The 26,507-nt window shown below is 40.6% G+C and overlaps 1 protein-coding gene across 2 annotated transcripts; it reads right to left on the bottom strand.

Annotated features, from left to right (window-relative positions):
• Positions 1–1,058: 1,058 nt before the first annotated feature.
• On the bottom strand, positions 1,059–25,508 carry LOC139365099 (somatostatin receptor type 5-like). Of its 2 annotated transcripts, none has more exons than XM_071102477.1 (4): positions 24,935–25,508; positions 10,120–10,876; positions 8,897–9,346; positions 1,059–3,168 (listed from the first exon to the last, which is right to left on the bottom strand). In XM_071102477.1, the coding sequence occupies exons 2-4, from the start codon at positions 10,870–10,872 to the stop codon at positions 3,085–3,087; spliced, it is 1,287 nt and encodes a 428-aa protein (XP_070958578.1). In that variant the 5' UTR covers positions 10,873–10,876; positions 24,935–25,508; the 3' UTR covers positions 1,059–3,084. The 2 variants fall into 2 exon arrangements, with proteins under 2 accessions (XP_070958578.1, XP_070958579.1); XM_071102478.1 differs by having other exon boundaries at positions 3,087–3,168; positions 8,893–9,346; positions 24,935–25,173.
• Between the last annotated feature and the right edge of the window lie 999 nt (positions 25,509–26,507).

The following is a 26,507-nucleotide window of genomic DNA, read 5'->3' as shown; positions in this document are numbered from 1 at the left end:
GGAAGATTTGATAACAGACCTTCAAATACCCTACTGTTCTCCTTCTGTCCTTTCCCCTGACATTGAGGGGTGGAAAACATGCCAGTCAAACGGTTAGGTGTAGCCTAGGGCCTAGCGGTTTAAAGGGGAGCTTGTTGTTTTCACCCATACACCTGCATGCACCTGCAGTAGTAAGCCACTGGGACACGTTGCCTGTAAACACACTGGAGATACGGGTGAAGAGGAAGAGAAAGAGAAAGCACCAAGGACGGTTGGTGAGAGGGAGGGATCATGGGAGGATAGGAGATGAAAGAAGGGCATATAGAAAGAAAGAAAGAAAGAAAGACAGACAGAGACAGGGGGAGCGACATCCATCCAAAGAGCATGCATATTAGCCTGGTCACAGTATCTGTTCAGCTTTTACATTCTACTCCTTGCCACTCCTGTTGTTTTCCAAAGGAGTGGAATGTTAGCTAAAAAGACTGGTACAAGGAGTGGAATGTTAGCGAAAAAGACTGGTACAAGGAGTGGAATGTTAGCTAAAAAGACTGGTACAAGGAGTGGAATGTTAGCTAAAAAGACTGGTACAAGGAGTGGAATGTTAGCTAAAAAGACTGGTACAAGGAGTGGAATGTTAGCTAAAAAGACTGGTACAAGGTGTGGAATGTTAGCTAAAAAGACTGGTACAAGGAGTGGAATGTTAGCTAAAAAGACTGGTACAAGGAGTGGAATGTTAGCTAAAAAGACTGGTACAAGGAGTAGAATGTAAGCTAAAAAGACTGGTACAAGGAGTGGAATGTTAGCTAAAAAGACTGGTACAAGGAGTGGAATGTTAGCTAAAAAGACTGGTACAAGGAGTGGAATGTTAGCTAAAAAGACTGGTACAAGGAGTGGAATGTTAGCTAAAAAGACTGGTACAAGGTGTGGAATGTTAGCTAAAAAGACTGGTACAAGGTGTGGAATGTTAGCTAAAAAGACTGGTATAAGGAGTGGAATGTTAGCTAAAAAGACTGGTACAAGGAGTGGAATGTTAGCTAAAAAGACTGGTACTCGAACTACATGCATATTGATCGAACCAATTGTATTTTTGTCATTTTATTAAAACAATAACACTGAAATGAAACATTTTGAACACATGTCCAGATGGTACACATTAGCAATAATGCTATGGTATTATTTAAAATAATTAGCATAAGTAACAGCAACTTTTTTTTACATTTACTTGACCACGGTGTAATCCCAGAGTAGAGTACACAGATAATAACTTACTGTATAAATCTTGAACCTGTCATACATGACTGTAAGACAGCCCGTGTGGATTGTGTGTTCATTGAACTCAATACAGTTAAAGCTAATCCATAAAATACTGCATGTGTGTACAGCAGATTAATCATTTAGTCGCTGTCTGATGAAAACACAATTTTTGCCATTTACATTAAAAAAAAAATTTGAAAGCAGTAACTCCCTTCAATGTACTCTGAACATTTAATGACTCTAGGACCAAGAAAGTGTATTCAAAATAGCTCCTGAAGTTTCAGAATTGTATGTTCAATAATGGGACAGTATGGTAATTTCTTCCATTTCCTGAAGAAATGTGTTTTGGAGGTTAGTGCTTTTCATCAGACAGCGACAGCTATGCTGTTGTACGCAGATTGTTCAGTAGGGCATGCAAGGGAAAACAATTAAAAAGGTGAAATTAAAATCTGTGTATCTTACTGGACATTAGTCTAGGAGGTAGTCCCTCCCTGTTTCAGTCCGTTTTATTCCGTATGGTGCCTAAAGAACATGACCTCAGGTAAGGTCAAGCACAATGAAGTTGCACCAGTGCTTCAATCTCCAATAAAAGGTCAAGGGGATCCATTAATCACAAATAAACGCATTAAAATAACCAAAACACTTGGAACAACTACCCAAGTTTATAACAATAATACCCAACAAATAACAATAATTCATGAATAATATGAATAGGATCCTCCGTTATAACATTATGCCATAGATACAGTGAGTACTGTACGCCAGATTCATCTATTTGATTGACATCATCATTATCATCATTCTCTCTGTTTGGGGACAGTGTTCGTTTTCCACAATGCAGGTTTCCTCTAGTACCATTTCATTGGTCATCCCAGCTTGAACTAACTTTGTCCAGAGCAGAAACCATCCATGAGTCCACAGGTGGGAATTATGAGCCTTTGGGACTTGTTACAGGTGATCATAGTGACAAATGGACAAGGGTCATAGACAGTGTGTGTAGTACGTTCCCGTCATGGCCTTATCTACATAGTGATGAAGGCCCAGTACATACCTACACACAGAAAGTTCCAAGCTCACAAAGACGACAATCCATTTCAATTCACAACATTTCTGATGAAATCAAATGATCCAGTTCATATAAAGTGAAGGGAATACTCAGGTTCATTTTCTAGGGCAAGTTTCTACCCATTCACAGTCTAAAAAATAGTATTTCCTTATAGTATATGTAAGGAATCTATAAAGTACATGGAAGAATATGCTCTTGCTGGTTCCATGAAACCAAGCTGGTGCAATGCACAGGCGGTTGGTGGCACCGTCATTGAGGAGGACGGGCTTGTGGTAATGGCTGGAGCGGAATCAGTGGAATGGTATAAAATACATTGAACGCATGGTTTCCATGTGTTTGATGTCATTCCATTCGCTCCGTTCCAGCCCTTATTATGAACCGACCTCCCCCCAGCCCCTTTCAGTGGTGCAATGCGCTGTAAATGTCTGTGGTTTATACTGACAAATAGGAGAGGTGTCATCGCAGAAATCGTTCAGTGTAGTGTCAGAACAGGAAGTGTTCTTTGAAGTCCCATGTACCTCTTCTTCCTGTATCGTCCGAAACAGGTCATTGGTCAAGAGCTACATGGGTTGACAGTGGGAGGGCTCCCAATGATGGATTGTTTATCGTGATGGAGAGGGAGGTGGCTTGGCTCATCAAAGCATAGACTAACCAGTCAGGGCTTATCAAAGTGTAGACTCACCAATCAGGGCTCATCAAAGCGTAGACAGACCAATCAGGGATTATCAAAGCGTAGACTGACCAATCAGGCCTCATCATAGCGTAGACTGACCTATCAGGCCTCATCATAGCGTAGACTGATCAATCACTGGGCTCTCTAAGGGCAGAAGCTCCGTCGTCATGTTGGCACAAGTCTCAATTTGAACACACTGCAAAGACAGCAAGAGATACATTTAGACATTACAAACAACGACCAGCACGACCAGCACACTCCCCCTTCGCCCCCCGTCCGTCCATCCGTCCCCCCCATTCGTCCGTTAGCCCACCCATCCCCGCCCATTCCTCCGTCAGTCACGATTTGTTTTTAATCTTCGAACTGTAACAGTAAGACATGATAAAAGATAAGAATTCAAATATAAAGTAAATGGCTCAGTACAATATAATTTCTCTTTATGCATAAATATAATATATGAAGGTACAGTTTATAGTCCAATATTTACATGTGTTTTGGGGAAGGGGCGATTGGTGGGCAAGTGTATAAATTGTGCAGTATTTAACAATGATAATAAGAGTCTGGTAGCAGCAGTTGTGATGTGTGTGTAGCATAAATGTGTGTGATTGTGTGTGCGTGTGTGTGGATGACTGCATATCTGTGAGGTTGTGTGAGTGATTAAGTGAGTGCATATGTGCTACGGTGTGCAGAGTCAGTGGAGGTGGTCAGACCAGTTGTTCAGCAGTCTGATGGCTTGTAGATAGAAACTGTGTCTGAGTCTGTAGCTATCAGACCTCATGCTCCGATACCATCTGCCCGACGGTAAAGGAGTGACTGGGGTGTTTGTGGGTTCCTTGATGATGCTACTGCCCGCCCCCAGGCAACGTTTTGAGTAGATGTCCTGGATGGGTGGGAACACGGTCCCAGTGATGTACTGGGCCTTCTTCACCAACAGCTGGAGGACCTTGCAGTCGTGGATGAAGCAATTGCCGTGCCAGGCCGTGATGCAACAGGTCAGCAGTACTATTTGGAATTTCTTCAGCCGCCTTAGGAAGTAGAGACGGTGTTGTGGTGGTGTTGTTGGTCCATGTCATGTCCTTGGTGATGTGGACAGCAAGGAACATGACTCTACTGTAGTCCCATTGATGTGGATCAGGCATGTTCCCCCCTCTGCTTCCTGAAGTCAACAATCAACTCCTTTGTTTTGCTGATGTTGAGGAAAGGTTGTTGTCCTGGCATCACAATGCCAGTTAACTTACTTTCTCCCTATAGGCTGATTCGCCGTTGTTGGTTAATAGACCTACAGCAGAGGACTCAGGACACACCCCTGGGGGGCCCTTGTGTTAAGAGTCAGTGTGCTGGAGATTGGCTTGTCAATCCTGACAGCTTGTCGTCTGCCCGTCAGGATGTCCAGGATCCAGTTGCAGAGGTGGTGTCCAGACCCAAGGCTCTGAGCTTGGTGTTGAATCAAATCCAATGAAAATGTATTTGCCACATGCATCGTAAACAACAGGTGTAGACTAACAGTGAAATGATGACTTACGGCCCATTCCCAACAATGCTGGGAGAAAAAAAGATAAATAATAACACAAGGAATAAAGGGTTAAGGGTAAGTAAGAATCAGGACGATAGAGTTATGTTTAGAGTTGCCAAATGGAGGGCAAGGGAGAGCTCTGTATGCATTTTTGTGTGTGGAGTAATGGTGATCTAGAGTTTTTTTGCATCTAGTTGCACGACTGACATGCTGCTAAAAAGGAGGTAAGACAGATTGGAGTTTCCCTACATTCAAATCACTGGTCGCTAGGAGCGAATCCTCTGGATGTGCATTTTCTTGTTGAGCCCGGTCTTAGTGCCAGCCTCGGTTTGTGGTGATAAATAGACATGTACGAAAAATATAATAATATGGTCTGCAGTTTATTGTGAGGTATTCTAACTCAGGAAAGCAAAACCTCAAGACTTCCATTTGAACATCTTGGCCATGTTCTGTTATAATCTCCACCCGGCACAGCCAGAAGAGGACTGGCCACCCCACATAGCCTGGTTCCTCTCTAGGTTTCTTCCTAGGTTATGGCCTTTCTAGGGAGTTTTTCATAGCCACCGTGCTTCTACACCTGCTGTTTGGGGTTTTAGGCTGGGTTTCTGTACAGCACTTTGAGATATCAGCTGATGTACGAAGGGCTATATAAATACATTTGATTTGATTTGATTTCCTTAACATTAGATAGTGTGCACCTGCTGATGTTAAGAGACACACACCTCTCCCCCTTAACCCTACCCGCAGCTGCCGTTCGGTGCCTACAAAAGACAGCTAGATGTACACTACCGGTCAAAGGTTTTAGAACACCAACTCATTCAAGGGCTTTTCTTTATTTTTTACTATTTTCTACATTATGGAATAATAGTGAAGACATCAAAACTATGAAATAACACAAATGGAATCATGTAGTAACCAAAAAAGTATTACATTTAACATTCTTCAAATAGCTACACTTTGCCTTCACACTTTGCCTTCACACTTTGCCTTCACACTTCGCCTTCACACTTTGCCTTCACACTTTGCCTTCACACTTTGCTTTCATGACAGCTTTGCACACCTTGGCATTCTCTCAACCAACTTCACCTGGAATGCTATACCAACAGTCTTGAAGGAGTTCCCACATATGGTGAGCACTTGTTGGCTGCTTTTCCTTCATTCCGCGGTCCGACTCATCCCAAACCATCTCAATTAAATCTAGAATCGGCTTCCTATTTCGCAACAAAGCATCCTTCACTCATGATGCCAAACATACCCTCGTAAAACTGACTATCCTACCGGTCCTTGACTTCGGCGATGTCATTTACAAAATAGCCTCCAACACTCTGCTCAACAAACTGGATGTAGTCTATCACAGTGCCATTCATTTTGTCACCAAAGCCCCATATACTACCCATCACTGTGACCTGTATGCTCTCGTTGGCTGGCCCTCGCTTGATATTCATTGCCAAAGCCACTGTCTCCAGGTCATCTATAAGTTTCTGCTAGGTAAAGCCCCGCCTTATCTCAGCTCACTGGTCACCATAGCAGCACCCACCCGTAGTCCAGTACGTCCTTTGCCTCCTCTCCGCACTAGCCCTGAGATGCGTGTCATCTGACCGGTGCCACCTGTACCAGTCCCACGCATCAGGCCTCCAGTGTGCCTCCACAGGCCCGAGCTTCCGGCGACGGTTCCCAGTCCGAAGCCTCTGGCGGCGGTTCCCAGTCCGGAGCCTCTGGCGACGGTTCCCAGTCCGGAGCCTCTGGCGACGGTTCCCAGTCCGAAGCCTCTGGCGACGGTTCCCAGTCCGGAGCCTCTGGCGACAGTTCCCAGTCCGGAGCCCCAGGGACCGGTCCTAGTCCGGAGCCTCAGGCGACGGTTCCCAGTCCGAAGCCTCTGGCGACGGTTCCCAGTCCGAAGCCTCTGGCGACGGTTCCCAGTCCGGAGCCTCTGGCGACGGTTCCCAGTCCGGGGCCTCCGGCGACGGTTCCCAGTCCGGAGCCTCCGGCGACGGTTCCCAGTCCGGAGCCTCGGGCGACGGTTCCCAGTCCGGAGCCTCCGACAACATTCCACGGTCTGGTTCCACAGAAGCGGGGTGGATCAGTGTAGGGAGCGGGGACTGCGTCCAGAACCGGAGCCGCCACCGAGGGTAGATGCCCACCCGGACCCTCGCCTGTAGGTTCAGGTTTGCGGCCGGGAGTCCGCACCTTTGGGGGGGGGGGGGTACTGTCACGCCCTGACCTTAGATATCTCTGTTTTCTATATATTTTGGTTAGGTCAAGGTGTGACTATGTCTAGGGTTTTTTGTATGCCTAGGGTTTTTGTATGTCTAGGATTTTTGTATGTCTAGGGGGTTTGTATGCCTAGGGTTTTTGTATGTCTAGGGGGTTTGTATGTCTATGTTGGCCTGATATGGTACCCAATCAGAGACAGCTGTTTATCGTTGTCTCTGATTGGGGATCATATCTAGGCAGGCCTTTTTTCCCACTTTCTGGTGTGGGATATTGTCTACAGTTAGGTGCCTTTGTGCACACTAGTAGCTTCACGTTTTGTTTGGTTGTTGTTTTGTTGTTTTGTTTTGGTGAGTTTCAGTTCATAAAAAATATGTGGAACTCTATTCACGCTGCGCCTTGGTCTCCTTCATACGATGAACATGACAGGAACTCAAAAGGTGTGATATAAATGAACAAAAATGTAGATTTGAATGTGCAAATAGTCAGGAATGATTCGCAAGGAAGGTGGATCATTTTGAATGTCTCAATGGACCGTAAAGGTAATCACTCTACAAACTATCATCACCGTGCCCCTAAGGAAATCACTAATATTATGGACACATTAGAAATAGTGGATATTTGGAGATGAAAAAACCCCGACCTAGTGAGATATACATGGAGGAGACTTAATCAAGCTAGTCGTCTTGACTACTTTCTTGTCTCTTTCTCTCTTGCAAAAAAGTTTTAATAGGAAACAGAATGTGATCAGATCATCATCTAATTGGCATTCACATAACTCGTATATATTTTCCATGTGGATGGGGATATTGGTAATTTCATCAAAGTTTACGGGAGGACAACTTATTTTTAACTAAGACAAAATCATTTATAACTGAATTTTTCCAGTATAGTATAGGTTCAGCAAATTCCCTTATTGTTTGGGATACCTTTAAATGTACCTTCAGGGGTCATTCAATTCAATATTCATCAATAATAACAAAGCAGTTTCTGGCAAAAGAGCCAAGACTAACAAGGGATATACATTAACTAATAGTACAGGTAGATAGCAATAAAAACGATACTACAGAGATACAAAATAAGTTAGAGGAACAACAAAAATAACTTATTCAAGAATGATCTAATGTAATCTATTACAAAAATAAAGCAAACTGGATGGAATATGGAGAAAAATGCACAACATTTTGAATCTCCAATACAGGAACACTAACAAAAATAATTTGCAGAAACTCGTTACTGAAGAATCTATGATTCTCCAAATGGTATTTTAAAAGGAATTCTTTCCAAATAATATAAAAAATTGAAAATGAACAAATGTACAGAAAGATCAAATTACAGAGGAAGAACTTTTTGATGCTATTAAATAATTTTAGTCTGGAAAAACCCCAGGGCTTGATGGCATACCGGGTGAGGTATATCATTCTTTTTTAAATACTAAAAGCGCCATTGTTTGTTTTAACTACTCCTATAGAAATGGTAGTCTGTCAGGTACTCAGCAGGAAGGTCTGATTTCTCTATTATTAAAACAAAACTAGATGGCAAATATAAAGACCCAGTCTATCTAAAAATCTGGAGGGCCCTTGCACGTCAATGTTGTGATGGAAAAATACTAGCGAAATGCATAGCACTCAGAATTTAAAAAAAATTAAATACACTGGAGGCATCAACCGTAGAGGAGAAATCAGTGGTACCCATTTACAGTACTAGTGGGTGTAACTAACTATCAGCACACAGTACACTGGATCCCCTCAGCGTCAAAGCTTCTGATCAGGAGGGTTTACTATGTTAGGCTTCCAGAGTGATTTTTCAGCTCCTCTCACCCTCTATGCTGTAAAACAGTTGTGGGCCAAGGAGAAGGGTAGACGCCCTGTGTAGTAAGTGCTTATGAATCTATTCTACTTCTTAAGATGCTCTGCAGGTGAAAGAAACTATCAAGTACTATCATTTAGATAAATATAAATTACATATAAATTGGCTGTGAATCTAGTTATATTGTATACTGCGGTTGACTACCAATGAATGAAACGGACAGCCTTCAAGATTATCTTTGGCAGACTGACCAAAATAATTGATACCTGACAGCCATTCACAGTTCTTGGGTAGAATATTGACCCATAGAATTAGTAGTCCACCCATCACAGAACATTCACTTTATTGCGAATGTCCGTTCTAGTCGTTTTATTTCTATAGATTTACCTACTTGGTTGTTCTGCATGTGTCCATTGTTGAAGTCCATGATCCGGGGGGTGAAGAGCGGGTCATGCTGCTGCGTCGTCTCCACCCTCTCCAGCTTAGGGGATATGGGACGTCCCCCTCCACTCCCCATGTCTCCTCCGTCCCCCACCCCAACCCCGTTTGCCTTGTGGAGACACAGGACCTTCCTGAAGCTCTGCTTGAAGTTGTCAGACAGGAAGCCGTAGAGGAGCGGGTTGGCACAGGAGTTGACGTAGGTCATGATGACCAGGAAGAAGTAGACGCCGGCGGTGACACTGTTCTCTGGTATGATGAAGACGAGGTTGACTATGTTGGTGGTGAAGAAGGGCAGCCAGCAGATGACAAAGACCACCACGATGATGACCACCATGCGGGTGACTTTGCGTTCGGAGCGGCGCCGCCTGGTCAGGCCCGCCCTGGCCCCGGCAGACTTCACCTGTAATGAATGGGAGGTTTTTGGTCTGTGACTTTGTGAAGGAATAGCTTTGGACATGGACACCTTTGAAGATCACTATATTGAGAGGATTTATAGTGGTTTGGAGAGGTTTTAGGCCCAGGCCAGGGTCTAAGGCACTGGTCCATTGGGTTTGGAAATAGAAACAAATGGAATGGCCCATAAGGCTGAAAATAAAAATTTAACTGTCAGTTATTGAGGATGGAAAATAGACATTCTAATAGAAATTCTAATGGGGTCTCAAACAAATGGAATGGGGTCTCAAACAAATGGAATGGATCCTCAAACAAATGGAATGGGGTCTTAAACAAATGGAATGGGGTCTCAAACAAATGGAATGGATCCTCAAACAAATGGAATGGGGTCTCAAACAAATGGAATGGGGTCTCAAACAAATGGAATGGGGTCTCAAACAAATGGAATGGGGTCTCAAACAAATGGAATGGATCCTCAAACAAATGGAATGGGGTCTCAAACAAATGGAATGGGGTCTCAAACAAATGGAATGGGGTCTCAAACAAATGGAATGGGGTCTCAAACAAATGGAATGGGGTCTCAAACAAATGGAATGGGGTCTCAAACAAATGGAATGGGGTCTCAAACAAATGGAATGGGGTCTCAAACAAATGGAATGGGGTCTCAAACAAATGGAATGGGGTCTCAAACAAATGGAAGGGGCCTTAAACAATGAACAAACAATGAACAACATAAGACTGAAGAGGATGTGGGTTAGAGTACAACCCAACTAACTTTACCTTGATGATGATGAGCAGGTAGCAGAGGCAGATGATCAGCAGGGGGACGAAGAAGCCCAAGATGGCCGTGTAGAGGATGAAGACCGTTGACCACAGCTCCTGGGGATCAGGCCAGCTCATGTTGCACGAGTTGAAGCGGTCCTGAACATCTGAGTAGATGGTGACCGGCAGCACCACCACGAACGACACCACCCACACCAGCCCGTTTATGATCTTAGCCACCTTCGGTTGCCGCCACTTGACGCTCCGAATGGGGTGCACCACGGCCAGGTAGCGGTCAATGCTCATCACGGTCAGGCAGAAGGTGCTGGTGAACTGGTTGATGGAGTCTACCGTCATGACCACGCGGCACAGAAACTGCCCAAACGGCCAATAAGAGAGCACGTTCTGGGTGGTCAGGAAGGGAAGTCCTAAGATGTACAATTCATCTGCCAGGGCTAAGTTCAGAAGGTACATGTTGGTGACAGTCTTCATCTTGGCATAGCGCAGGACCACGTAGATGGCCAGCGTGTTGCCCAGGAGGCCCACCATGAATACAGTCATAGAGATTACTGCGGTGATAATGGTGCTGCTGTCCTGGAAGGGAGCGCTCTCGCCGGACTCATTCATGAAGAGGTTGGTGACCGTGGAGTAGTCCCTGAAGGAGGAGGAGAGGTTGAAATCCCCAGGGATGGAGGTGCAGTCTTGGGGATTCATAGCGGGGAGGTGGGGGTGGGGTTGGAGGTCAGGGAGATGAATCAGGAAATGGCCCATAAGGCTGAAAATAAAAATAGAACTGTCAGTTATTGAGGATGGAAAATAGACATTCTAATAGACATTCTAATGGACATTTTGAAAAGAACAGAATAGAAGAAGAATATAGAATAAATTAGAATATAATTGAACATCATTAGTCATTCTGACATTTGTCTATGAAAACCATCTTATGGGTGAGAGGTTGAGTGATGTTTCAATGTTTTTGTTATGTAATAGTGTGATATTTCACCTTTTCCACTATACTGCTTCACCACTCGACACCACTGGACATTCTCTGGGCAGGGGGCCCATATTGACACTGTTCACTCTGTACTTCATCAGAAAAACAGCACATTTGCATGGACTACCTCAGGCAGGCATACATCCATGCACTTCTTCCACATATTCCTCATGCCGCTTTACTACAAAGCAGTCAACCTGCCACTGACTTGGTAAATAGCTGAAGGATGGGGCTGGAGAAATGTAACCAAAGTGGTCACCCTGCCACTGACTTGGTAAATAGCTGAAGGATGGGGTTGGAGAAATGTAACCAAAGTGGTCACCCTGCCACTGACTTGGTAAATAGCTGAAGGATGGGGTTGGAGAAATGTAACCAAAGTGGTCACCCTGCCACTGACTTGGTAAATAGCTGAAGGATGGGGTTGGAGAAATGTAACCAAAGTGGTCACCCTGCCACTGACTTGGTAAATAGCTGAAGGATGGGGCTGGAGAAATGTAACCAAAGTGGTCACCCTGCCACTGACTTGGTAAATAGCTGAAGGATGGGGCTGGAGAAATGTAACCAAAGTGGTCAACCTGCCACTGACTTGGTAAATAGCTGAAGGATGGGGTTGGAGAAATGTAACCAAAGTGGTCAACCTGCCACTGACTTGGTAAATAGCTGAAGGATGGGGTTGGAGAAATGTAAACAAAGTGGTCACCCTGCCACTGACTTGGTAAATAGCTGAAGGATGGGGTTGGAGAAATGTAAGTCCAAAAATGGACGTAACAATCTGGCTAGTCTGTCAATGGCGTGCAAGTCCTGGACAATGCTGGGTGTATCTGATTGCAGACTCGGTCAAAGCTAGGTCAAGGGTTGACATTTTCTTGTTCAAGATGGGTCAGTGTTTCTGAGTAAACCCCTAGCCCTAGCTCCTGAAACCTGTTGCGCCAATAAGTGGTCTGATGTGGGGATTCATTGAACCGCAGTCCAAAACATTGGAATGACGTCCATTCAACAGCCTAGTGTTGTGACTATAAACAATTGCATGTGGCATGGAGGTGAAGTTGCATAAATCGGTTTGACATTTCTGTCAATCTAAATCAAAACTATTGCATGTGGCATGGAGGTGAAGTTGCATAAATCGGTTTGACATTTCTGTCAATCTAAATCAAAACTATTGTAAGGACATAATTGTCTGACTCTATTAGCGCAAAATCATGACAGTTTCTATTTTCACTCATGAAAAATGTCACTTTCCAGTGCCCAAAAATTGGTTGTATAATATTCAAATCTATACAGAAAATAAAGTCAACATAACATGACTTTGTTTAATAACTTGTGTTTGTGCCATTTACAGATGCAATCCGCAGTTACTACATCAATTTTTGGACCGTTAAATGATTGATATATAGCCATTGATTCTTGAATAATATACTTTATCAAAGCCTCATGAGCTTAGTTCAACTGTAGGAACCCATCAGAAGCCAAAATATAAGCTTGTTTTATGTCAATGTTTGTAAACAAAGTCCATGTAAACAACCACTATAGCTTTAAAACATGGTAAAACTATAATTTCAATCTCATGGATGGTAAGTCCTTGCATCCATAGCTTTGTCTATGAATTTGTGAGTGGTTACATTACTCAAGCCCCGCCCCTCAGCTGTTTACCAATACAAGTGGCGGGGTGGCTGCTTTGTAATATTTTGAACTGCAGATTGCCCCTTTACACTTTGTGATCTATAAAGGACCAATCTCGGTTTACCCAGAACTAAAATCTCACGTAATTCGTTTTTTTTTATGTTTACGTAGTCTGTCCATAAAAGATTCATAATGGACACATTGAAGATAAACTGCCAGTGGGTTGACTTTAATTTCTTATAAACCTAATTTCTTATGCAGATTAATAACAGTATATTACACAGTGACAGTCATTCCCACATTAAGACTAAGATGTTGGAAAAAGCTAACAAATGTCCATGATTGGCATAAGCCCACAGTAGTGAAAAACTCATTATTGCAGTTAAAAGAAATAGAAAAGGACTCTTCCTAAGACAATGTGTGTGCTTTCTAGCTTGTCTTGAAGTATTTATGGTTGATAGGATAGGATAGACTGAAAATGTGAAAGTTGGTTTGGTGTCTCTAGCTTGTACAGGTCAAGTTTAAAATGTCAAGTTTTTTTATCCTATTTCCAGAATACACATGGTATCCTATTTACACATGGTATCCTATTTACACATGGTATCCTATTTACACATGGTATCCTATTTACACATGGTATACACCATCCAACAAAATGCTCACAGTACATTCATGTTCTGGAAACTTTTTTCCCGAAACGAATAATCAGAATCATGTTCTGCGCATGTGTTATTTAATATACACATTCAAGTCTGTCTCTTTACTTGATGCTTTAGTCACCCTCTTCTGAAGCCTCAACCACTTTGACCGAGATGATGATGTTACCTATGTCTCTGCCTCATATTTCTGAACAGCTGAAATAAAAACCTGTTGGCGACTTGAACAAACATTCAAAAAATATAAACACTGAGGGTACAAAACATCTGAATGGCACACATACACAATCCATGTCTCAATTGTCTCAAGGCTTAATAATCCTTCTTTAACCTGTCTACTCCCCTTCATCTACACTGATTGAAGTGGATTTAACAAGTGACATCAATAAAGGATCATATCTTTCACCTGGATTCACCTGGTCAGTCTGTCAGTGAAAGAGCAGGTGTTCCTAATGTTTTGTCCTCTCTGTGTGTGTGTGTGTGTGTATATATATATATGAAGGCTATCTGTCTGTTGTAACGGATATTGCCGTTGCGCAGGGAAGACACAGTCTACACATTGCATTGGGGAAAAACTAAAAGCGTTTTTTGTGATGATGTAATCTTTATAGTTATGCTGCCATATAGCCAGTTGCTAAAATAAGAACTCTGTCTCCCTATAGAAAATGCTTGCACATCGAATTGCTACTTACTGCCTGTCTGTGGCTTGCTTTTTGATATGCTGTGTATATCTAGCTTGCCTAAATAGCTGCATGTAGGCCAACTCCTCTCCTGAAAAAATAACATGAAATTGCTAGACTGCATGTTGTGTCGTTCTCATGTTTGCTTTGATTACTGTTACAACAGACAATGAACTAAGTTTGTTTGAACAAGCGGCAGGGGAGTCACGAAATGAGTGAGCACTAAGGCAACAGCTGAAAGGACTCGATCCTGCACATGCGCAGAAATCTCAGTATCTTTAGCCACTCTGTATAATTTAACGTTTTTAAAATCTTAAAGTGGTATTTGTAGCTGAAATGCTTCAAGTTTATTAGCATTATATCTATATACATAGAGTATACCAAACATTAGGAACACCTTCCTAATATTGAGTTGCACCTTGGATTACCATACCCCTCAAAGGCAGTCTATGTCATGGATTCACCTGGCACACATACACAATCCAGTCTATGTCAAGGATTCACCTGGTCAGTCTACTCCTCTTCATCCACACTGATTGAAGTGGATTTAACACCTGACATCAATAAACTATGCATGGATTCACCTGGTCAGTCTATGTCATGGATTCACCTGGTCAGTCTATGTCATGGATTCACCTGGTCAGTCTATGTCATGGATTCACCTGGTCAGTCTATGTCATGGATTCACCTGGTCAGTCTATGTCATGGATTCACCTGGTCAGTCTATGCCATGGATTCACCTGGTCAGTCTATGCCATGGATTCACCTGGTCAGTCTATGCCATGGATTCACCTGGTCAGTCTATGTCATGGATTCACCTGGTCAGTCTATGTCATGGATTCACCTGGTCAGTCTATGTCATGGATTCACCTGGTCAGTCTATGTCATGGATTCACCTGGTCAGTCTATGTCATTGATTCACCTGGTCAGTCTATGTCATGGATTCACCTGGTCAGTCTATGTCATGGATTCACCTGGTCAGTCTATGTCATGGATTCACCTGGTCAGTCTATGCCATGGATTCACCTGGTCAGTCTATGTCATGGATTCACCTGGTCAGTCTATGTCATGGATTCACCTGGTCAGTCTATGTCATGGATTCACCTGGTCAGTCTATGTCATGGGAAGTGAGTGTTTTCCTAATGTTTTGTCATTATAGTTTCTAAAGGTTTTCGAGAACTTGAAGTTAGGACAGCCTAAGCATCTTAAAGTTGGTCTTGTAGCCAAGGAGCAGGACCGTTTTGAATAGCTACCACTGTATTCGTATGCTTCTCATTCAAACCCATGTTAATTTGTGCAAATGTTAAATGGTTATAAATCCAAAATGTATAAATAGTATCAACAAGCCGTATGCAAGCCATCTGAGTTGAGTCAGTCTGCACATTTCAACATTGGATTGAAGTTCATAGCTTAACCCTTAAGACCCATGGTTGAACAAATGCAATGCTTCCAAAAAATTGCATTGTGTACAGGTCCTAAACTCAAACATCATGACAAACACTACCTATTGCATCTCCTTAGACCCAGATGTATCTCTGAGCAGTATGTGTCGTGTGTCTGTATGATTATTGTGGCATCAGTAAACTCTGAAACATCAGAAACCTGTCCACTCGTCTAAGACTGCACCAGTCCACCAAACAAGCATATGTTGTAAGCCATCCATGCAAGTACATTAAACTAAATATTTTTTCCTATCTTCTCTAAGATGTAGTGATTATGTAAAAAAATATATACATTTCAGAAACAAACATTCTGAGCCAGAGCTAGAGTTAGATTTGTAAGTGCTGCAAAAATGCAACATTGGGCTTAAAGGGTTGCCAAACTGAGACATGGAACCACATTCATATTTGATAGACAATTTAGAGAGATTGTTTACCTTCCAACATCAAAACAACTCAAATGTATATATTTCAACAACAAACTAAAACATGGTGGTTTATGAGGTCAGAATACTGCAATTACGTTCATTCATTTGATGTTAAAGAAGTAAGGTCAAATTGGGATTTAGGAGGTGCCTAAACCTCCTGACAACAATACTGACAGCAACACTTATCACATCATACTGTAGGTCATGGGGGGACCTACACTTTTTGGGGAGAAAGTTAGTAACTGTGAGAAAGTCAGTTCTGGTTACTTTTTAAAGGGGCACTCTGCTCCAAAATGAATGAAAATAAAATTATGCTGACATTTAAAATATACTTTCCCCCTCCAGAAATGAGCCCAATAACATATTGGACAATACTATCAGGCAGGGGTTATCATTATCGCCTGATGTAGCCCATTTGATGCAACATAGTGTCTTTAAATAAACAGCCTGAGGGTTACCCATCTCCATTTACCCCATTTGGCTAATCATTAGCTAGATCACAACCTCTAAAGTATAAACATTAGGCTAATCATTAGCTAGATCACAACCTCTAAAGTATACACATTAGGCTAATCATTAGCTAGATCACAACCTCTAAAGTATACACATTAGGCGAATCATTAGCTAGATCACAAACCTCTAAAGTATAAACATTAGGCAAATCATTAGCTAGATCACAACCTTTAAAGTATAAACATTAGGCTAATCATTAGCCAAATCACAACCTCTAAAGTATAAACATTAGGCTAATCATTAGCTAGATCACAAACCTCTAAAGTATAAACATTAGGCTAATCATTAGCTAGATCACAAACTCTAAAGTATAAACATTAGGCAAATCATTGGCTAGATCACAAACCTCTAAAGTATAAACATTAGGCTAATCATTGGCTAGATCACAAACCTCTAAAGTATAAACATTAGGCTAATCATTAGCTAGATCACAACCTCTAAAGTATAAACATTAGGCTATCTTGTTACAAGTTAGCAACACATTAATGACTTGAATGCCCCCCCCAAAAAAAAGAACATTCCATTGGCACGCAGCCAATGGACTAAATATTCAAATCCTGTTGCTGCAGGATTATTTTGCTGTGACAATACAGGTGAAATGAATATCCTACATCTGTAGTAACAGTAGAAAGACAAGTGATTCTCCTCTTCTAACAGTGACCATCAAAACTGCTTACAAAGGTGTGTTTTCCTGCCACTGCATTAAGAATGTTGTACAGTGAGTGACAGGACATACATATTTCTCTCCCTGTGCAGCACTCGCAATTTGAATACGCCTTCCAGAGGAATATATTATAGGCTGAACAATTGAATAGTTCAACTATTCAACAGTGGGATTCTTTGATTTTTCTGTTGCATACTCCCTTTACAAAAAAGGAAGTAAAATTTGCAGTTTCACATGTGAAAATCGCATTTTCAAATGTTGAGCTTAAATTTCACGTGAAACCATATTTTCACATGTATAAAATGTGGAGTTCAGGTGTTAACACCAACTTTCCATGTGAGTTGCAGTTGCACATGTGAAATTAGCTGTTTCACTTCAACATGTGAATTTTAGATATGCAGTTCAACATTTTAAAATCAAATTGTGTGCCATCCTATCGGACTTCCAATCACAGCCGGATGTGATACAGCCTGGAATCGAACCAGGGTCTGTAATGACACCTATAGCACTGTGATGCAGTGCATTAGACCGCTGTTCCACTCCAGAGCCCACACCAAGACACGTAAAAAACAATCATGTAAAAATCACATTTGCATTTTCACATGTACGAAAACTCCACAGGTGAAAATCTCCCTTTCACGTGTGATGGTGAAATAGTGTTATTCACCTCACATGTGAAAAGGTGTTGTTAGCATGCTGCAGTAGCAATGTTTCCACATTTGGAAGTGCAAATTCTGTAACGCCATTCTGTAAAAAGGCAACTTAGCCTATCTGAGTATAATAATTAAAGTGTGTTAAAAATGATTATTTCTTATTTCTGAGCCATTCATTTGGAGTGTTACCTGGCGGATTGGGTCCAATTTAAACCCTGGTTATGTCTCCAAGTTAAGCCATAAAGGACAACAATATATTACTAAAATAAAGTTACATAGAAAATCCACAAAACATTGGATCTTTTAAAAAATATATGTTTTTGAGGGCAAAATACAAAATGTGGATTGGTCAAGTTGATACATTTTGCCATTTCAGACAAAACAATCAAAGTCCCTGTGCCCAAGAAAGCGTAGGTAACCTGCCTAAATGACTACCGCTTTGAAAGGCCAGTGATGGCTCATATCAACTCCTTCATCCGGAAACGCTAGACCCACTCCAATTTGCATACCCCCTCAATAGATCCACAGATGATGCAATCTGCCCTTACTTTAAAAAAAAATGTTAATCAATAATCAAAGGCCTATTACAAGTATTTCTGAAGGGTAATATATTTTTTCCTCATTTGGATGTATGCTGGCTTCTTAATGTTACCATTGTAATGCACATTTAAAATGTTTCTGGTTCGAAAAGTAGAAATAGTATCAAAAAGCTGTGCGCAATTATTATATTGTTTCAGTCTGCATATTTCAACATTTGTTTGGTTTTGATAGCTTAAACGGTTCAAGAGGAGTAGCATTAAGGTTTGACCATTCAAGTGGTAGTTTAAGGGTCTGCAATAAACCATTTATTAGCCATTTTTAAATTGTTTGTTCACCATTTATTAAGCATTACTCCCACATGAATAAACCATTTACTAATCAAGTGAAGTATTTTTGCATTCTTTCATCTAAAGTGAGTGCTATGTACATAAATATTCCATACATGTTTGGAGTGACCAGTGTAAAAAAGATGGGCCTGCCATTGGTATACATTCTGTAGTACCTGGTAAAAGAATAAGCACACAACACAGGATGTTAAAGGAAATATTTCTACGTGTGAATAATTAGCTTACTAACGTTTACAAAAGTGGGAGTAATGATTAATAAATGGTCAGCAAATGCCTTTTAAATGCCTTCATGGTTCATTATGGGCCCTTAAAATAAAGTGTTACAGGCACTTGTATTGCCATTGAAATGCATTTGGTGAAATGCACTTAAGAAATGTTGTAGTAGAAAAGGTATAAATAGAAGGGGGAAAATCTCAAGCAATCGAAGTTGGGGCTGTTGTTTAGTGTTCAATGCGTAAGCGGTTTAAGTGCTTAGAGTGAGTGGAAGAAATAGACAAACTACAAAAGTACATTTCCTAAAGAACATTTGTGTGCTTGATAGCTTGTCTTAAAGTATTTATAGTTTTGAAATACGTTATAGTAGTGATAGTGACTGCAGTACCCTTACAGGAAAAACCAGATTTCATATGTGATCTTATGTGACGTTAATGTGATAACATGTGACAACATGGAAAAGAAACATGTGACAACATGAAACTACACATATGAAAACATGATCTCATGTTAAATAAATGTGACAACATGGGGATGTAAAATTTCATACCATGAAACTATGTGACAACTTTTTATAGTTTTTCCCGTTAAAGTGCAAGTTAGATTTTCAAGTGACAGTTTTTGACATGTGAAAATGCAATTCCACATGTCAAAGTTAAGTTTTCACATGTAAAAATGCTCATTTAATTTTCACGTGAAAATTGAAATGAGTGAAAACATGTTATTCTCTTCATGTGATTTTTTGTTGTTGTAAGAAAAGTAATGAAATGGAGGTTTTAAGTTAGTGGTATGCTGTTCAGCTAAAATGGTGTACAAATCTTGTATCATTGACAATATGATTTGGCATGATCACGTAGTAGTGACTTTTTAATATGACCCCACCTGGGTATGCTGATGTTTCTGCTGCACCACAAAGCCTGTAACCTTCTCAGAAGGCCCATCAGATTCAGTACCTATAAAACATCTCTGCACTTAGCAAAAGAGTGTCATCTGCACTGCTATTTTATTTATCAGTTCATCTGACTATTCTCTCATCATTGATTCTATTTACTTATTTCAGCAATTAGAGCTTTTTTTTTGGTATAGTTGTCTAATGTTATTATGTTTAAACGTTACTCCTGAATCACTATGATAAATCAAATAGTTTTTCTTCATACAACGCTGAGATTTACTTTGAAGTCCAAAGTGTCGGAAGTGAACTCAGTGTACAGGTGAACTCAGTGTACAGGTGAACTCAGTTATTCATACAGCCATGGTGGCATTGCAGGAGAATCAGAATACCGGGAACTAAGAAGTTATGAGTCCAAATCCCGGGTGAGAACATGTTGACTAATAATGACTGTATAAATATACATACACAATGTAATCATGTACATCACATTTGTAAGTTGAAAACACTGTGGCTATTTCAGGATGTTCCAGGGACATCCTAACGACACATTTTTGCTTGCAGTGCATTATGTGAACATTTTAATTCACATGTGAAGGTTAATGTGAAATATCATCACTTATGAAGTGTTCCAAAACCACATGATTTGACATGTGAAAGGTTATGTGATCACTTGTGGAAATCCACATGGAGATGAAAATGCCCTCCTACATACCACTTACCTTTTACACAGAAAAATGGTTGGATGGAAACGTGGTAACTATCTGCAAACCTGCATGGTGACATTCTTTCCATACCTCTTCCTTGGCTGCATTTACACAGGCAGCCCAATTCGGATATTTAGCTGCTCATTGGTCTTTTGACCAATCAGATCAGCTCTTTTGACAATAATTGTGCAAAAGATCAGAATTTGGCTGCCTGTGTAATCTTCTTTCTCTCCAATTGTCATGTCACACATAACAAAGGCATGGTTTTCTATAGTCAAATTCTAATTCCTGTCAACGCGCCCTGCAACAAGAACGAACTGGAAAAGTGGCATATCTGTTCATTTGAAACTCTGGATGATGGCCTTGTGAACTATCTTATAACATTTTTAGCTAACCACATTGGAACATTCTTATCTTTAAGGACATGGATGTCCTGGCAATAAATCAGCTCATCTCCGGGTGACTTCAGTCACAGTAAAATGCTATGATAAGTGACGCTGGGCAAATACCTAACGTCAAGTCAGATAGTTTCACAGTCAGTCATTGAACTAATAAAAAAACTAGACACAGGCAATGCTGCATATCAATGCAAAAGCCTGCAGGCAAAACATGTTCATGCTTTGAATTGTTCACATTTTACAATTGTATAATACATATAAAGTTGGTTCAGCCATGTGAAAAGAATAACACATACATACTAGAAAAGTACATTTCCTAAAGAATATGTGTGTGCTTGCTAGCTTGTCTTGAAGTATTTATGGTAGTGCTAGTGACTGCAGTAGGAACCGTAGTGACCGGTTACAGTTGAAAAAGTAGCTAGATTGAAAGATTGATTGATTGATTTATTTATTGATAGCCTAAATATGTAAACGTTGGTTTGGTGTTTCTAGCTTGAGCGGTTCAAGATTTACTACTATTTTAGATGGGTAATTTATGCAAATGTCAATAGTTATAATTTATAAAGTTTTGACATTTTTAAAGTTGTTTTAATGTTTGTAGCTGAAATGGTTAAAGAGCGGTAGCTTTTAAAATGTCCACCACTTTGTTCTTATGGCTGGCATTGAATCCATTAAGTGTTATGCAAATTTATGCAAATACATGTATTTATGTAGTTTAGATATGTAGTTCAGGATAGCCTGAACATTTTAAAGTTGTTCTTGTAGCTTAATTGGCTTAGGAGCAGGACAATGTTGAATACCTACCAATGTATTACAATTGTTCTCATTCAAGCCCACGTTAATTTATGCCCCCCAAAATATGATTCATATTATTATGTAAGAGATCTAGAGTGGTCTTGCCTTCAGCAAGCACACTAATAATAATAAGAGTATGTAACGGCCTAGCTATGCCACGAGTGGATTTCCGTGAGACTTGCTTGATACGGAGTTGATAAGAGTCATTCTGTAGTCAATGTTACTTACTATATCAGCACGTGCATAAAGCCTAGGTGTTGTGCAGCTGCTGTAGCAGCAACCTAAAATTAGGTTTGGAGTCTATTTTTCTCAGATCCACCATACAAACACCATACAAAGTGCCTAAATCTTTTTTTGACACTTAAAAAACATATTCACTCAGCTTCATAGTGAAAATGTAATAGAAACATGAATAATAGTAGTAGGTTACATCAACACAATAGTTGTCACGCACTGACCTTAGTTATCTTTGTTTTCTATATTATTTGGTTAGGTCAGGGTGTGACAAGGGTGGTTTGTTTAGTTGTTGTATTGTCTCTGGGTTTTTGTATGTCTAGGGGTTTTTGTATGTCTAGGGGTTTTTGTATGTCTAGGGGGTTTTGTATGTCTAGGGGTTTTTGTAAGTCTAGGGGTTTTTGTAAGTCTAGGTATTTATATGTCTATGGTTGCCTAGATTGGTTCTCAATCAGAGGCAGCTGTTTATCGTTGTCTCTGATTGGGGACCATATTTAGGTAGCCATATTCCTTGGATAGTTGCCTGTGTCGTTATGTCTATGTATAGTTGCCTGTGGCGACACTTGTTGTTCATAGCGTCATGTTTGTTAAGTGTTCTTTGTTCATTTAAAGAAGAATGTATTCTCATCACGCTGTGCCTTGGTCTCCTCTATATGACGGACGTGACAATAGTCGAAGGCTACCTGTATGAAAATCACATGAAAATAAAACTGTAGTTTTAGGTGCTTCTACACCTGCATTGCTTGCTGTTTGGGGTTTTAAGCTGGGTTTCTGTACAGCACTTTATGACATCAGCTGATGTACGAAGGGTATTATAAATAAATAAATAATAACAAATAATAATAATAATAATAAAATATAAATACGATTGATTGTCTTCCTAGTTCATAACTGGAGGTAGGTTATATGTATAGTAGCAATAGGTTTATTAGAAACATTTAAACATTCAAACCAGCTGATGAACCGAAAGGCAGTTGCAGAGCTGATGGTCTACCTTGTATTATCTTTTGAGGCAGAGGATGCTGTAGAGTAGACCCTCCCCCAACCCTCCTTAGAAGTTATTCTGATTTGACAGGACAAAGTTGTCAAAATGGATGCCACCCGTTTGATCATCGAAGTTGAGAAGCACCCTTTGCTGTACGACCCCAGCAACCCCAAATACAAGGACGCTTTGTCCAAGAAAAAGCATGGAATGCTGTAGCAACCGTCCTCGGAGAACCAGGTATGTTTTGTCAACAAAATCAATTGATGTGCATTTGTTCTGGCCTTCAAAGTACAGACAGCTAGCTAGTGGCGGCTGTGATTGGTTGAAACCCAGGGGTGGGGTTCTATTTAGAATGAGCAGCCAGCTCACAAATGAACAAGTGCCTCAGGGAGAATGCAACAAGCATGCAGATGCTATAAGTGAAAACACATTATCTAACTGGGGATGGCTAACATAATGTCACAAAGCATGATGTGCTAGCAAGTTAACTTTCATTCTGAAATAACTTCCTATTTCCAAGTTAGTCAGATATTAGTTTAGAAAGACTTGAAATTGACATGGGAGCTAAATAGCTAACAAGCTACCAGCTAGCTATAGCTAGCTATCTGCTTATCAAAGGTAGATAAAGAGTTCAATTGACCCAAAAATCTACCTGTCATGCCCTGATCTGTTTCACCTGTCCTTGTGATTGTCTCCACCCCTTCCAGGTGCAGCTGATTTTCCCACTGTATTTATCCCTGTGTTTCCTGTCTCTCTGTACCAGTTCGTCTTGAATGTTTCCAAGTCAACCAGCGTTTTTCCCGTTCTCCTGCTTTTTGCATTTCTCCTTTTTCTAGTCCTCCTGGTTTTGACCCTTGCCTGTTTCTGGACTTTGTACCCGCCTGCCTTGACCACAAGCCTGTCTGCCACTCTGTACCTCCTGGACTCTGATCTGGTTTTGACCTTTTGCCTGTCCATGACCATTGTCTTGCCTACTGTCTTGCCTACTGTCTTGCCTACTCCTTTTGGATGAATAAACATTGTAAGACTCCAACCATCTGCCTCCTGTGTCTCGCCTTATGTCATGACACTACCAAACAATTTCACAATGTTTCTCAAAGTTACTATAACAAGCTAATTAATTTGATCATGCTTTGTGATAAACCCAGATTTACGCTGTGTAAGTCAACACAACATGTCGCCTGATAAACACCATGGGGAAAACAATACAATTGACCAGCCACAGTCATGCTTTTTTGCCCAACCAGATCTGCGATGAGAAGGTCCTAGCTAGTGTATCCCTCTGTCCTTCCACTCTTGTTGGATGTAGATGTACGGTTGATCAGGTCCCAGGCTTCCATGACTGTTATGATTATTTACAAGTTAAATACAATTAGCTTTTTGCTTTAGCGTCATCTGTACCTGATAGAGCAGATCTAGTCTCAAGCAGAAGTAAGCTGTCTGGTGCGAGAGACTCATTGGGAGGAAGACTCGAGCAGACCCGGAAGTTCTGACTGAGTGAACATTTGAGCGCTCCAGGGTGGTCCATTTATTTAGCGCTGTAAAAATGTATGCTATAAAATTCTGTGATTTCATTGGGGCAGTTCTCCCTCATATCAAATAGGTGGCAAAACAATCCAAGCAATGTTCGCACGGCCTATGTGCCCACGGAGCTGCTGCTGCTGAGTCAATGAGGAGCAGAGTAGTAACCACTTGTTTTGAACAATATATTTTTAAAACATAATCATGAATTATATAATATATATATATTTGTATATTTATATAAATATATTATTATATATTATTGATTTATTTTTACAATTTGACCAATCACATGTGGGGTTCTGCCCCTAACACCCAAATGGGCAGGCCACCACTGCAGCTAGCCAGCAACTGTTCAATTGTTGATTAATGAATGAGGTTAATGAATTGACTGCAGATGGTTGTAGAATTTTTACTCAACTTTATTTTTGATGTAATGAGAAATATGGTTGTCGTCATATACACACATTGGACCCCAAATTAATCTTGTTTTAATAATTCCCATGGAAAAAACTAACATATTTGCTCGCTTTATTCATTTCTATTGAAAGACTTACCTGAGCGTTTCATACACTGTCCATGGCACGTCCGAGTTTAGCCATTCGCGCAGTGCGCATTTCCATATCTTTTCCACTTCAGACGCGCGCCTTTATCGACGTGGTGCTGTTAAAGACGTGTATCAAAGCAACGAAATGTTTTGAAGAAGTTGACTATGTTACACAACGATCAAGTCAACAAGTCCTCGTCTCAATTCCAAGCGGGAGCAGCACACACTCAATAATCCGTTTTTGCATCTTTGCTGATCTCAAAACGCCCACAATCTAATCATTATTGTTATGTAAACTAAGATACATTTTCTTATCAAATCAAAGTATCTTGTTTGATTGTGATGAATGTGTCGTTTACTGTTAGCAAAGTAAAACAGCAAGCTCCAGCTCTGCAGGGTGCAGAATTCATTTGAAGGTGGGAATGCAGTTAATTCATCTGGAGCTTTTCGGCTAGTCCTTTAGGAGAGGGAGGCTGGCTGCTGCGCTGGTATTTATATATCACAATAGCGTGACAACGTCACTATGCTTCTGAGCAGGTCTCTCACCAATAGCTACTGATCCACCATAAAGCCATACATACAGTACTCACCTGTTGCACAAGCTAAGGCAATAGGACTGATGCAACCTGGACTCAGGGTTAGACGTAACATAGTAAAGGACAATCGTGGATGTTCAAATTAGAATGATATGTAACATTTGGTATGGTATTTATACATTTGTGGATATCTATCATCAATTTCGTATGATATGTTATGAATTACAATTCATATGATATGTTAAGAATTGCAATTCGTACAATATGTTGTGAATTTGCAATGCATATGATATGTTACGAATTCCAACTTGTTGTTGCTAACGTTAGCTAGGTGGTTAAGGTTAGGGTTAAGGTTAGGCATTAGGTTAAAGTGTTATGGTTAGAGGAAGGGTTAGCTAACATGCTAAGTAGTTGTAAAGTAGTAAGTGCCAAAATCCATGATGAGATTCGAACGCGCAACCTTTGGGGTGCTAGACATTCGTGTTATATACGTCACTATACCAAATGTAACATATCATACAAATTGAGTTACTCTGATCTCCGTTTACTGTGTTACGTCTATTCTATGAGACCAAGCTGACTGATGAAATCTTTGCACAGCAGCTGTTTTTAGCATCATTAACTTTATTTACACCTTTCCAACTATCAGACTTACCTTTTTTTTTATTTTTTTTAAATCTTTTGTTAAAATGTATATGTTTTTTAATTAGGCTAGGACTATCCAGGATTCTATAAAAAAAATAGATTCTTCACTTGGATTGATGTATGGTTCAAGACATTAATTTGAGAGGGAAGATGTTTATATCACTATATTGGCTATGTTCCTAATACAGAGTTCATTATTTGAGACTCTCTCCCCATAGGATAAACCCACGGCTGTGATTTCTGGCTTGGAATGCTTTCACGTTGTTTTATGTTGACAGATGAATGGTTGTATGGTTTGGGTGTCAGACACTAATGAACTAAGATCATAGAAAATTGATTCCTCTACCAGCATGGGGTCTTTTCATCTGGTTTGAGACATACAATATTGCATGGACATGTATT

Source organism: Oncorhynchus clarkii, chromosome 13 (genome assembly GCF_045791955.1).
Source record: "Oncorhynchus clarkii lewisi isolate Uvic-CL-2024 chromosome 13, UVic_Ocla_1.0, whole genome shotgun sequence".
Lineage (NCBI taxonomy): Eukaryota > Metazoa > Chordata > Actinopteri > Salmoniformes > Salmonidae > Oncorhynchus > Oncorhynchus clarkii.
The sequence above is the reverse complement of the archived record's forward strand: the minus strand, read 5'-3'. Positions and strand labels throughout refer to the sequence as shown.